We start from the raw sequence: 13,992 nt of genomic DNA, 5'->3' as shown, positions 1-13,992 counted from the left end.
TCATGGACGAGTCACTTCGCCCCTGTACCACTTGGGACAACTCCCGCGTTCTCTGACACAGTTCATACAGTTGAGTGTAGGTCTTATCCGTCTTCTTATCCTCGTCTCCTCTTCCCTTCTCAGTTTCTACCTCTCCATTTCATCACATTCGTCCTTTTCATATTCTATTTATTTTCCCTCATCTTTCGTCTTCTGTATCCTTCGCAGTTTTCTAAATGTTACACGGGCTGAAAGACAGGAGGAGAGTACGCGTTCATCTGTCGAATAAAATCCGATCCCAGAATCTTAACAGTAAGGTATCTTAACGGTTAAGATGTCTTAACGGCGATTGGCTTCTGGGTTCTTTCACCGTGCAGCACTATGACAGTATTCCAATGTTTCGGAAGAGCATAGAGATGCCATCTTCAGGAAGTAAGACCAACTGTAGACCGGACAACTGTCAGGGTAAAGCCCTGCTATATAAATCATTTACAGCGATGTCTAATTCAGTTACAGAAACCACTACATCTCAATTGATCGCATCTGAACGGGTTTAAGACTTTTGTTCTTTCTTTCTTTCTGAGTTTATTAACTCGAAAATTCACGCAGAGAGACTAAAATACTTTAGATGGGATGGAATCGATCTAGAAACGTCTGCCTGAGCATCGTATTCCGTAATTACGCCTGGTTGCAAGTCGTTATGCAAATCTCTGGCGGAAACGCAGTTCTAAAACACACAGAAAGAATCCTAAACCTTCTACAATACCCTGCGGTGCTGTTAGGGTTACAAGCCAGTCAATGACGTCATAAAACGGCTGTAAGTCGGTCGTGACGTACAGAATGCGCCGACACATCTGCTCATCTCGCTGAGTGATGAACACGCCTGGAAGTTCCGCCTCTTTAAACTGAAGTTTTACTGACTGACTGTGAAAGTAACTGATACTGATTAACTAACATGCGCACACTATTAATGCCTTACAATCTGACTGTACAATTAATGCATCACTAAATTAATGACAGATTAACTAACTCACTGAGCAAAGTTATACGCGCTCATTGCAATATGAAATTCCCCACTTTTCTTTCCGGACGTATCATCCGTGCATCAACCAAGAACTATAAATCAGATTAAAATTTATGCAAGTCATATTATCGGCATGTCCCACGACACAAATTGATGACGTATCTGAGTGCTAGGAATACTAACACCTGCAAAAAGGTCTAGAGCAACGTGATGCGACTGTCCCGCCCTGAGGGTCTTATCGCCGTCATCCTTCACCTACCTTGTCATGTAAAACCCCACACACATCATCTGTCCAGAGATACAGTACGGCTTGTCTTATTATTACTGTGATAAATTTATATCGCTAAAGATATCTCGCCATTTGCCACTCCACGTTCGATACCCGTCCAGAGGACAGACAAGAGTCTGCTTGAAACCTGAGGATCTCGAAGCAAAAACCACAAACACCTGTACCAGGTGGATTCCCATCTTACTGAGAGTCTTCAAACACGTTTAAGGTTTAATAATATCGGTTATCACAAGGCATAGGTTAGCGCCTGTAACTTCTAGGCAATAATACTTAATTATCGTAAGGTTTTCCGCAATTTTCCTGCTCCCCCACACGATAATACCTAAAAACATACCACCTTTAAGTTTCATTCTCGTACCTCTACAATGACCAAACACGAATATGAAATAACACAACCACCAACAGACGACTGGGTCAGTACATTGAAACAGGCCACGAGCGTTTTATTACCATTATCTCCACCTCATATCAGATGATATATACTCTAAAGAGCTGAAACACTGTAGTTAAATAACGTGAAAACATTTCTTTACAAATTTCTTTTAGTATAAATGTACACTAAATAAATCTTAGAGCAAATACAGTGTCGTTAAACGACCTCTATTTTCATTCATCTCATACGACGGAAAATAACTTCCGCAGTTGAAACAGCGTCGTTAAATACCTTAATACTCAATAAGCATACCCAAAATTCTTTTATCTTTTTCATTTGACACTAAATGTCATTCAACTACGGTTGAAATAAAGCATTTTTATTAACTCAGAATCGATTAACGAGATCACTTGTCGTAGTAACTCATTTGACTTTAAACAAACTCCACAGCTGATGCCGCATCGTTAAATAACTATCCGTTCGAAGTAAACTCTGAGAGTTAAATATCATTCACCGCGTAACTCGACAAATCTCTTGACAGAGATGGAATTCCTCACGCAGCCAACAAGTTATTTTTTTTTCCCAGCGCGGATTTCCTGCGTTCAATTTTAGTTTCTGCTTCTCTCTCTCTCTCTCTCTCTCTCTCTCTCTCTCTCTAGCCTCACAGACTGTAAATTCCACAAAATTTTATATCCATTTTTAAAGGCTCCGGTTGTAATACGTAACTTCCGCTGCAGCTGACAAGGTCTCGCTATTTCTTGTTGCGATATTTACGACAGAACTCATAAATCACGAGGATGCGCGCCTCAGCACCGGACAAGCAGCCCCCTGTTATTATCTCCGCCCCCCCCCGCCCCCACACACGTCTTATTTCACGCAAAACGTGTTAAGAACGAGAATCTTTCCATTACGCCAGTCAGGAATTGAAACGCAGGCAACTGTTGCGCTGTAAATCTTCTTTCCTCTGGTTTATTTAACTTTTCTCCATTCCCTTCTTCCACTTATTCATCTGTCACTCAGCATCTCCACCCTTTTCTTCCGCAATTCCTTCTTTGACTTTCTTCCGTCTTCTCTGAGTCTATTTTACCTTCCCTCCTCCTCAGTTCTTATTCTTCATCTCTCTATTTCTCTCTGTATCTTCAACACACAACGTAAAATGAAATGTCTTTTTAAGACGCCGCCGTACAATTTCTTGACAAAAATGGAAAAACTCCTAAGTACTCCCAGTCTCTTGGCCAAAATTCTACACAGGGACTCCCCCCTCCCCCCCCCCCGAATAAGAAACAGGGCTGCCAACTATTATAAATTATGAAACTACACGAATCTACGTTCTGGTTTTGTTCAGACAGACCCCACGTTTATGAACGGTTAATAAAATTTTCTGTAGCTCCGGAGGTGTGAGGCGGTGGATACATCACCCTCTTAATCATTCTCGATTACAATTACTCTCCTAGTCTTCATCACTATTTCCTTCCTATCATCCTGTACTTTCCTCCCCCTCGTTTCTCATTTTACTCTCGCATTCTCCATTTGATTTCTTTCTAGTCCTCATTTATTTTCCTCTTTCTTCCCACATTATCCTTTTCTTATTTTCCCTGTGTTTGTATCCTTCTCCGCCGTGTAATTTTCTTCGCCTAATTTCCTTTTACAACAGCATCAAGGCGTGTCTCTGCCCCCCACTAAAGTTAAATCTGAATTCCGCGCGACCAAACCTAACCTAACCCGCGTCCTCTGTTTTAACATTTCCCACATAATAAATCTCATCAGTGTCTGGTTGCTGCTTCATTAGCATTCCGTCGGCAATAAACTTGATACAAACTGTAATTTTTCACAGGAATCTCATCTCACAAAGTGTCAAACAACTTTTATCTTCCTCGCTCATTTGTATCGCTTAGCAGACATAAACCCACACACTCCACCTTACACTTACACCGAACACGACGTGCAGCGCATTCGAAAGCCCCGAGACCATGAACGTATCTACACACGCGATAACAGTACCCAAAATCATCCAGAGACACAATCAAGGAGAGACAGTAGTACCAATGTAAATAAGAAGAAGTCAGAACAAGTAGTGTATAAGAACACGCCATCTTCTACTTAAGTTCTGTTACACATTTACGTATTAAACAGTTTCCAAAGACGGCTATCAAAATTTAATTTTCATTTTTTCCGTATCGTATAAACGTCGCTTCGTGCAGTCAACCGTGACGGACACTGGATATTATATTACGAGTACACGATAAGAAAACATTGGAAAAAAAACCCTAAAAAGTACCATGCTAAAAGTTGATAGGAAATCAATTTTTAATCAGGAAGTATGGAGGAAGGATTTAACACAAACGAAAATTCTTAGGAGTGCATCATAAAGGTATTTTGAACGCAAAGATAATCAGATGAGCGTATAGTTTAATGGTACAAATTATAACACCGGGTTAACTCGAAATATATCAGTAAAAATACAGATTATAAAGCGCTGAAATGATTCTGTAGGAAAACACAATTCGTTAACTAACACAAACGGATTCAATTCACTACGCAGCATCACAAGACCCAGGCATCTGTATCTTGTATGAGGCAGACTTAATAAATTCATTTATTTTCATTCGGCATGACAGCTACCGTAAACAACGCCACGGCATCAAGACTGCAGGCAATCCTGCCTCCACGGACCCCTTCATTTTTCCGTCATGTTTACGCAGAATACAGAAAAAAATGAGCGAGGATTCCTTTACCTACCTCGAGGTCTTCAGAGAAACCGCTCGACTACGCTCCGCTTGTCGACATCCAATAGAACATCTTAAAACCGCTATACAGTTTACCGAAAGTCGGGATCGAGAGACAGAAAAATTATACAAAAGTTTGCGATCAGCTTTGAGACTTATCACGAACCTTCTCAGCACAAAGTGCTTTAAATTACGTAAATATCCACTCAATATAAATACAGAATATCCCACAAAGATGTACATACAAGGTTAATATTCCGTACATAATGCTTATACGTATTTTCTTAAAATCCCGTATTTTAAAAATTACCAAAAGTCTTACGATGTACAATAAAAAACATATTTACGCATTAAACCTGTATCATTATCAAAGGACGAAACACCGGTGACCATAGATCGCTTTATGCATTAAACATAAAAACTATAGTCTGCTAATAACACGCATGTGCATATGAGAGAATAAAAGACAAATATGTAAAGGTTTTAGATGAAATTAGATTCCGATCCGATTAGACAAGTTTCTTCAGGATTTTGGATTTAACGTAAAAACAAGTTTGCAACGCGCTCCTGTCAATAAATAGTTAAATGCGGACAAAAAGTAAGAATGACCTTGAAAAGTAACAGTAATCATAAAATTGCAAACAACATATATTCAACAACATACAAAGCACAGGGCAAGAGATAAAGCAAAAGTGATGCTCCCTACCTGCTGCTGGAGAAAGCTTCGTCACGACACCCCATCGCTGTTTCCACTGAAAACAGATAAAAGATTTATTAACTTCCATATTGAAGCATTAGAACACCCTGTCTCACTAAACACCATTTCCACTATAAAACCCAACAAGTTTCCATAACCTGACTCAGCTCAGTACATTTTATATCCAAAAATCTTATTTATATTCACAGAGTGGTATTTGTACGAGAGGTTTCCGAATCAAATTATTTTATATATTTTTTCGTTCCCCGTTGCACTTACCATTCCTCTAACCTCTTTATCAATTCGTCACGAAAACACTACATTACACTGCAGTCAGCTGTTTATATCCTTTCACCTCTTTTCCACTACAACTCAGACCCTATTTGAAACATCGCCTACGAACATAAAGCAATATTATTTCCGAATTGACATCACGTGTCAGATGCAAAAGAGAGAGAGACAGAGAGACGAAAAATAAACAATTCAAAATAGCTTTCATTTTCCTTAGAACTAATATTTGACTAGCGTAGTATTTCAGTGACTTGCTTGTAAAGAGCACATGTAGGACATAAAATGTAACTGTTTCCAGGGTTGCGTGATTGTACCCTCCGCCCTGTTGGATGGGACTTGAAGTTGTACAGTCACAGCAAAAATTCACTTAAAAAGCGAATTCTAAGTCAGTACAGGATGGTCCAACATTCCGGAAGGCAGCCTTCGCCGTGCATTTCATTTAAGCCATTTTAACGTGTGAGAAAGCAGGTGGCCTCATCGTGTTCGTTAAATTTTCCATCCAATGACACTTAAAACAGTACGAAGGATATAAATAATGCTTGTCATTATAGTTTCCCTCCATTTGTCAGTTCAAATCTCTTGAGATAAAACAGTGCCATTAGCATTCTGTACTAAAATGAGTCTCTCTTCCCTCTGTGAGAGACACCACGCAGAATGTGTGAATTCTCTAAACTGGGTGTAATAAAGATCTCGACAATTTGCTTCAAACGTTCGCGGTTTCCTTAAATATTTTTTTATTTCAATTAAATACCTTTAAATATATATATTTACGGTTTAACAATGTTTACGCATTTTTCCTGTACCTAAGGTTACTTTTTTGTTACCTTGGGTAGGACTCCTTCGACGAGGGAATGCCCCGCACATCGACACGTAGAAAAAGTCGAAGCCCACATTTCGATAACCACCTTGATTACGTTTCCATGTGGGCGGGACAGCGTACGGACAGACAACGAACACGAGGTATAATCGATTATGGGCATATCTGAATCAACCACAAAGAGTTCCTGATAATTCGTGTCACTTCCATGTTGCATGTCGTACAAATGAGAAACATAACGACATCGACTCAACAAACATATTCCAGGAACACGGCTTGTATCGGGTGACTGACACCAGCGCACTTCATGACGAATTGTTTGAAAAACGAGTATCGATACAGCCAAAATTCATGCGTCCCGCCGTGTTATTATCGAAAACATTTCGGCGGACTAATGTTGCTGGAACTGTCAACCATCGCACTGGTACCCCCGTCTCTCTCCAGCTCTGCACGCATGAAGGCAGTTCTGAAGGACGAGCACTCTCTCGTGGCAGAATAGTGATTGAATTTTGTCTTCGGATGTAATCGGGAATGACGTATGTTTTATACACCCGCGATTTTAACTTCGCTTGTTTCGTTCAGGATTTTCACAAAAAAGGGCCTTCTTTGGACGGTAATCAACAAAGCGCTGTAGTAACAAAGTCAAAGCAGGACACACCTGGTCACACTTTGTAAAGCTTGGGCACGCTTTCGTTATATTACGTAAGGCTCAGGTGATTTTGGCTACTTTGCAATAAGTTAGATGAAGTTACTACAGGTTAATTTATGATAGGTTGGGTTGGGTTAGGTTAGGTTAGGTTAGGTTAGGTTAGGTTAGGTTAGGTTAGGTTAGGTTAGGTTAGGTTAGGTTAGGTTGGGTTAGGTTAGGTTAGGTTATGTTAGGTCAATTTTTTTAGTGGATTTTGTTAGGTTAGTTAACGTTTTGAAAAATTTTCTGACGTTTTGACACTTATTGAAACAATTTGTCACGCCGTTACAGTATGTCACGCCTAGTCACGCCTTGTCAGGCTTGGTCACCCTAAGTCACGCTTTGTAAATATTCATCACGTTTCGACATTTCTGGCCTCATCCCTTCACGCCGTTACTGTGTGTCACGCCTAGTCACGCTTTGTCACGCTTGCGCACGCTCGATCACACTTGGACACGCTTTTCAAATCTTAGACATATTTAACTCTTATGATGACCTCTCGACACGCCTTTATAGCAGGTCACGCCTAAGCACGCCTAGTCACGCTTTGTCACGCTTGTTCACACTAGGTCACGCTTCGTAAATATTCGTCACGTTTCGACACTTCTGGCCACATCACTTCATGCCGTTACTGTACGTCACGCCTAGTCACGCTTTGTAAATCTTCGTAACGTTTCGACAGATATGGTGTTCCCTTGTAACAAAGTCAAAGCAGAACACGCCTGGTCACGCTTTGCCACGCTTTGTCACGCTTGGGCACGCGTGATCAATAAGCCATGCTTCGGCACGCTTACGTTATGTTATGTAAGGATCAGTTAATTTTGGCTACTTTGCAATACGTTAGATGAAGTTACGACAGGTTAGTTTAGGTTGGGTTGGGTTAGGTTAGGTTAGGTTAGGTTAGGTTAGGTTAGGTTAGGTTAGGTTAGGTTAGGTTAGGTTAGGTTGAGTTAGGTTAGGTTAGGTTATTTTTTTAAATTTCAATTTTTTCGAAAATTTTCGAAAAATCGAAAAACGTGGGAAATCGTCCAAAAAGCGCACAAAACCAAAATTTTTTGAAAAAATCTGAATTTAAATTTTTTTCGAAAATTTCGAAAATCTTTATTTTTCTTCGCGTTTCATGCCATTTGCAGCCACTTTTAATTTTTTTAAAATTTCGAAAATTTTTGAAAATTTTAATTTTTTCGAAAATTTTCGAAAAATCGAAAAACGTGGGAAATCGTCCAAAAAGCGCACAAAACCAAAATTTTTTGAAAAATTCTGAATTCAAATTTCTTTTCGAAAATTTCGAAAATCTTTATTTTTCTTCGCGTTTCATGCCATTTGCAGCCCCTTTTAATTTTTTTAAAATTTCGACAATTTTTGAAAAATTTCAATTTTCTCGAAAATTTTCGAAAAATCGAAAAACGTGGGAAATCGTCCGAAAAACTAGGTTAGGTTAGGTTAGGTTAAGTTAGGTTAGGTTACGTAAGGTTAGGTTAGGTTAGGTTAGGTTAGGTTAGGTTAGGTTAGGTTAGGTTAGGTTAGGTTAGGTTAGGTTAGGTTAGGTTAGGTTAGGTTAGGTTAGGTTAGGTTAGGTTAGGTTAGGTTAGGTTAGGTTAGGTTAGGTTAGGTTAGGTTAAGTTAGGTTAGGTTAGGTTAGGTTAGGTTATGTTAGGTTAGGTTAGGTTAGGTTAGGTTAGGTTATGTTAGGTTAGGTTAGGTAAGGTTAGGTTAGGTTAGGTTAGGTTAGGTTAGGTTATTTTTTTTAAATTTTAATTTTTTCGAAAATTTTCGAAAAATCGAAAAACGTGGGAAATCGTCCAAAAAGCGCACAAAACCAAAAAATTTTGAAAAAATCTGAATTTAAATTTTTTTTCGAAAATTTCGAAAATCTTTATTTTTCTTCGCGTTTCATGCCATTTGCAGCCACTTTTAATTTTTTTAAAATTTCGAAAATTTTTGAAAATTTTAATTTTTTCGAAAATTTTCGAAAAATCGAAAAACGTGGGAAATCGTCCAAAAAGCGCACAAAACCAAAATTTTTTGAAAAATTCTGAATTCAAATTTTTTTTCGAAAATTTCGAAAATCTTTATTTTTCTTCGCGTTTCATGCCATTTGCAGCCCCTTTTAATTTTTTTATAATTTCGACAATTTTTGAAAAATTTCAATTTTTTCTAAAATTTTCGAAAAATCGAAAAACGTGGGAAATCGTCCGAAAAACTAGGTTAGGTTAGGTTAGGTTAAGTTAGGTTAGGTAACGTAAGGTTAGGTCAGGTTAGGTTAGGTTAGGTTAGGTTAGGTTAGGTTAGGTTAGGTTAGGTTAGGTTAGGATAGGTTAGGTTAGGTTAGGTTAGGTTAGGTTAGGTTAGGTTAGGTTAGGTTAGATTAGGTTAGGTTAGGTTAGGTTAGGTTAGGTTATTTTTTTTAAATTTCAATTTTTTCGAAAATTTTCGAAAAATCGAAAAACGTGGGAAATCGTCCAAAAAGCGCACAAAACCAAAAATTTTTGAAAAATTCTGAATTCAAAATTTTTTTCGAAAATCTTTATTTTTCTTCGCGTTTCATGCCATTTGCTGCCCCTTTTAATTTTTTTAAAATTTCGACAATTTTTGAAAAATTTCAACTTTTTCGATAATTTTCGAAAAATCGAAAAACGTGGGAAATCGTCCGAAAAACTAGGTTAGGTTAGGTTAGGTTAAGTTAGGTTAGGTTACGTAAGGTTAGGTTAGGTTAGGTTAGGTTAGGTTAGGATAGGTTAGGTTAGGTTAGGTTAGGTTAGGTTAGGTTAGGTTAGGTTAGGTTAGGTTAGGTTAGGTTAGGTTAGGTTAGGTTAGGTTAGGTTAGGTTAGGTTAGGTTAGGTTAGGTTAGGTTAGGTTAGGTTAGGTTAGGTTAGGTTAGGTTAGGTTAGGTTAGGTTAGGTTAGGTTAGGTTATTTTTTTTAAATTTAAATTTTTTCGAAAATTTTCGAAAAATCGAAAAACGTGGGAAATCGTCCAAAAAGCGCACAAAACCAAACTTTTTTGAAAAAATCTGAATTTATTTTTTTTCGAAAATTTCGAAAATCTTTATTTTTCTTCGCGTTTCATGCGATTTGCAGCCAATTTTATTTTTTTTAAAATTTCGAAAAATTTTGAAAATTTTAATTTTTTCGAAAATTTTCGAAAAATCGAAAAACGTGGGAAATCGTCCAAAAAGCGCACAAAACCAAAAATTTTTGAAAAATTCTGAATTCAAAATTTTTTTCGAAAATCTTTATTTTTCTTCGCGTTTCATGCCATTTGCAGTCCCTTTTAATTTTTTTAAAATTTCGACAATTTTTGAAAAATTTCAATTTTTTCTAAAATTTTCGAAAAATCGAAAAACGTGGGAAATCGTCCGAAAAACTAGGTTAGGTTAGGTTAGGTTAAGTTAGGTTAGGTTACGTAAGGTTAGGTTAGGTTAGGTTAGGTTAGGTTAGGTTAGGTTAGGTTAGGTTAGGTTAGGTTAGGTTAGGATAGGTTAGGTTAGGTTAGGTTAGGTTAGGTTAGGTTAGGTTAGGTTAGGTTAGGTTAGGTTAGGTTAGGTTAGGTTAGGTTAGGTTAGGTTAGGTTAGGTTAGGTTAGGTTAGGTTAGGTTAGGTTAGGTTATGTTAGGTTAGGTTAGGTTATTTTTTTTAAATTTAAATTTTTTCGAAAATTTTCGAAAAATCGAAAAACGTGGGAAATCGTCCAAAAAGCGCACAAAACCAAACTTTTTTGAAAAAATCTGAATTTATTTTTTTTCGAAAATTTCGAAAATCTTTATTTTTCTTCGCGTTTCATGCGATTTGCAGCCAATTTTAATTTTTTTAAAATTTCGAAAAATTTTGAAAATTTTAATTTTTTCGAAAATTTTCGAAAAATCGAAAAACGTGGGAAATCGTCCAAAAAGCGCACAAAACCAAAAATTTTTGAAAAATTCTGAATTCAAAATTTTTTTCGAAAATCTTTATTTTTCTTCGCGTTTCATGCCATTTGCAGTCCCTTTTAATTTTTTTAAAATTTCGACAATTTTTGAAAAATTTCAATTTTTTCTAAAATTTTCGAAAAATCGAAAAACGTGGGAAATCGTCCGAAAAACTAGGTTAGGTTAGGTTAGGTTAAGTTAGGTTAGGTTACGTAAGGTTAGGTTAGGTTAGGTTAGGTTAGGTTAGGTTAGGTTAGGTTAGGTTAGGTTAGGTTAGGTTAGGATAGGTTAGGTTAGGTTAGGTTAGGTTAGGTTAGGTTAGGTTAGGTTAGGTTAGATTAGGTTAGGTTAGGTTAGGTTAGGTTAGGTTATTTTTTTTAAATTTCAATTTTTTCGAAAATTTTCGAAAAATCGAAAAACGTGGGAAATCGTCCAAAAAGCGCACAAAACCAAAAATTTTTGAAAAATTCTGAATTCAAAATTTTTTTCGAAAATCTTTATTTTTCTTCGCGTTTCATGCCATTTGCTGCCCCTTTTAATTTTTTTAAAATTTCGACAATTTTTGAAAAATTTCAACTTTTTCGATAATTTTCGAAAAATCGAAAAACGTGGGAAATCGTCCGAAAAACTAGGTTAGGTTAGGTTAGGTTAAGTTAGGTTAGGTTACGTAAGGTTAGGTTAGGTTAGGTTAGGTTAGGTTAGGTTAGGTTACGTTAGGTTAGGTTAGGTTAGGTTAGGTTAGGTTAGGTTAGGTTAGGTTAGGTTAGGTTAGGTTAGGTTAGGTTAGGTTAGGTTAGGTTAGGTTAGGTTAGGTTAGGTTAGGTTAGGTTAGGTTAGGTTAGGTTAGGTTAGGTTAGGTTAGGTTAGGTTAGGTTAGGTTAGGTTAGGTTATGTTAGGTTAGGTTAGGTAAGGTTAGGTTAGGTTAGGTTAGGTTAGGTTAGGTTATTTTTTTTAAATTTTAATTTTTTCGAAAATTTTCGAAAAATCGAAAAACGTGGGAAATCGTCCAAAAAGCGCACAAAACCAAAAAATTTTGAAAAAATCTGAATTTAAATTTTTTTTCGAAAATTTCGAAAATCTTTATTTTTCTTCGCGTTTCATGCCATTTGCAGCCACTTTTAATTTTTTTAAAATTTCGAAAATTTTTGAAAATTTTAATTTTTTCGAAAATTTTCGAAAAATCGAAAAACGTGGGAAATCGTCCAAAAAGCGCACAAAACCAAAATTTTTTGAAAAATTCTGAATTCAAATTTTTTTTCGAAAATTTCGAAAATCTTTATTTTTCTTCGCGTTTCATGCCATTTGCAGCCCCTTTTAATTTTTTTATAATTTCGACAATTTTTGAAAAATTTCAATTTTTTCTAAAATTTTCGAAAAATCGAAAAACGTGGGAAATCGTCCGAAAAACTAGGTTAGGTTAGGTTAGGTTAAGTTAGGTTAGGTAACGTAAGGTTAGGTCAGGTTAGGTTAGGTTAGGTTAGGTTAGGTTAGGTTAGGTTAGGTTAGGATAGGTTAGGTTAGGTTAGGTTAGGTTAGGTTAGGTTAGGTTAGGTTAGGTTAGATTAGGTTAGGTTAGGTTAGGTTAGGTTAGGTTATTTTTTTTAAATTTCAATTTTTTCGAAAATTTTCGAAAAATCGAAAAACGTGGGAAATCGTCCAAAAAGCGCACAAAACCAAAAATTTTTGAAAAATTCTGAATTCAAAATTTTTTCGAAAATCTTTATTTTTCTTCGCGTTTCATGCCATTTGCTGCCCCTTTTAATTTTTTTAAAATTTCGACAATTTTTGAAAAATTTCAACTTTTTCGATAATTTTCGAAAAATCGAAAAACGTGGGAAATCGTCCGAAAAACTAGGTTAGGTTAGGTTAGGTTAAGTTAGGTTAGGTTACGTAAGGTTAGGTTAGGTTAGGTTAGGTTAGGTTAGGTTAGGATAGGTTAGGTTAGGTTAGGTTAGGTTAGGTTAGGTTAGGTTAGGTTAGGTTAGGTTAGGTTAGGTTAGGTTAGGTTAGGTTAGGTTAGGTTAGGTTAGGTTAGGTTATGTTAGGTTAGGTTATGTTAGGTTAGGTTAGGTTAGGTTAGGTTAGGTTAGGTTATGTTAGGTTAGGTTAGGTTATTTTTTTTTAATTTAAATTTTTTCGAAAATTTTCGAAAAATCGAAAAACGTGGGAAATCGTCCAAAAAGCGCACAAAACCAAACTTTTTTGAAAAAATCTGAATTTAAATTTTTTTTCGAAAATTTCGAAAATCTTTATTTTTCTTCGCGTTTCATGCGATTTGCAGCCAATTTTAATTTTTTTAAAATTTCGAAAAATTTTGAAAATTTTAATTTTTTCGAAAATTTTCGAAAAATCGAAAAACGTGGGAAATCGTCCAAAAAGCGCACAAAACCAAAAATTTTTGAAAAATTCTGAATTCAAAATTTTTTTCGAAAATCTTTATTTTTCTTCGCGTTTCATGCCATTTGCAGTCCCTTTTAATTTTTTTAAAATTTCGACAATTTTTGAAAAATTTCAATTTTTTCTAAAATTTTCGAAAAATCGAAAAACGTGGGAAATCGTCCGAAAAACTAGGTTAGGTTAGGTTAGGTTAAGTTAGGTTAGGTTACGTAAGGTTAGGTTAGGTTAGGTTAGGTTAGGTTAGGTTAGGTTAGGTTAGGTTAGGTTAGGTTAGGATAGGTTAGGTTAGGTTAGGTTAGGTTAGGTTAGGTTAGGTTAGGTTAGGTTAGGTTAGGTTAGATTAGGTTAGGTTAGGTTAGGTTATTTTTTTTAAATTTCAATTTTTTCGAAAATTTTCGAAAAATCGAAAAACGTGGGAAATCGTCCAAAAAGCGCACAAAACCAAAAATTTTTGAAAAATTCTGAATTCAAAATTTTTTTCGAAAATCTTTATTTTTCTTCGCGTTTCATGCCATTTGCTGCCCCTTTTAATTTTTTTAAAATTTCGACAATTTTTGAAAAATTTCAACTTTTTCGATAATTTTCGAAAAATCGAAAAACGTGGGAAATCGTCCGAAAAACTAGGTTAGGTTAGGTTAGGTTAAGTTAGGTTAGGTTACGTAAGGTTAGGTTAGGTTAGGTTAGGTTAGGTTAGGTTAGGTTAGGTTAGGTTAGGTTAGGTTAGGTTAGGTTAGGTTAGGTTAGGTTAGGTTAGGTTAGGTTAGGTTAGGTTAGGTTAGGTTAGGTTAGGTTAGGTTAGGTT

The 13,992-nt window shown here is 36.1% G+C and overlaps 1 protein-coding gene across 5 annotated transcripts in view; it reads right to left on the bottom strand.

Annotated features, from left to right (window-relative positions):
- Nucleotides 1-13,992, bottom strand: part of LOC110827779 (uncharacterized) — a 479,277-nt gene that overhangs the window by 433,035 nt on the left and 32,250 nt on the right. For all 5 annotated transcript variants that reach the window (XM_022059773.2, XM_022059774.2, XM_022059775.2 and 2 more), the window contains one exon: nucleotides 5,098-5,143. In XM_022059773.2, the coding sequence (XP_021915465.2) occupies nucleotides 5,098-5,143 (46 nt within the window). Of the gene's footprint in view, nucleotides 1-5,097; nucleotides 5,144-13,992 lie in introns of those variants that run through there.

The sequence above is a fragment of the Zootermopsis nevadensis genome, unplaced genomic scaffold, assembly GCF_977971745.1.
Source record: "Zootermopsis nevadensis isolate Lab colony 2312 unplaced genomic scaffold, Znev_1.0 Znev_ptg000030l, whole genome shotgun sequence".
NCBI classification, from domain to species: domain Eukaryota; kingdom Metazoa; phylum Arthropoda; class Insecta; order Blattodea; family Termopsidae; genus Zootermopsis; species Zootermopsis nevadensis.
This window is presented reverse-complemented; position numbering and strand designations above follow the sequence as displayed.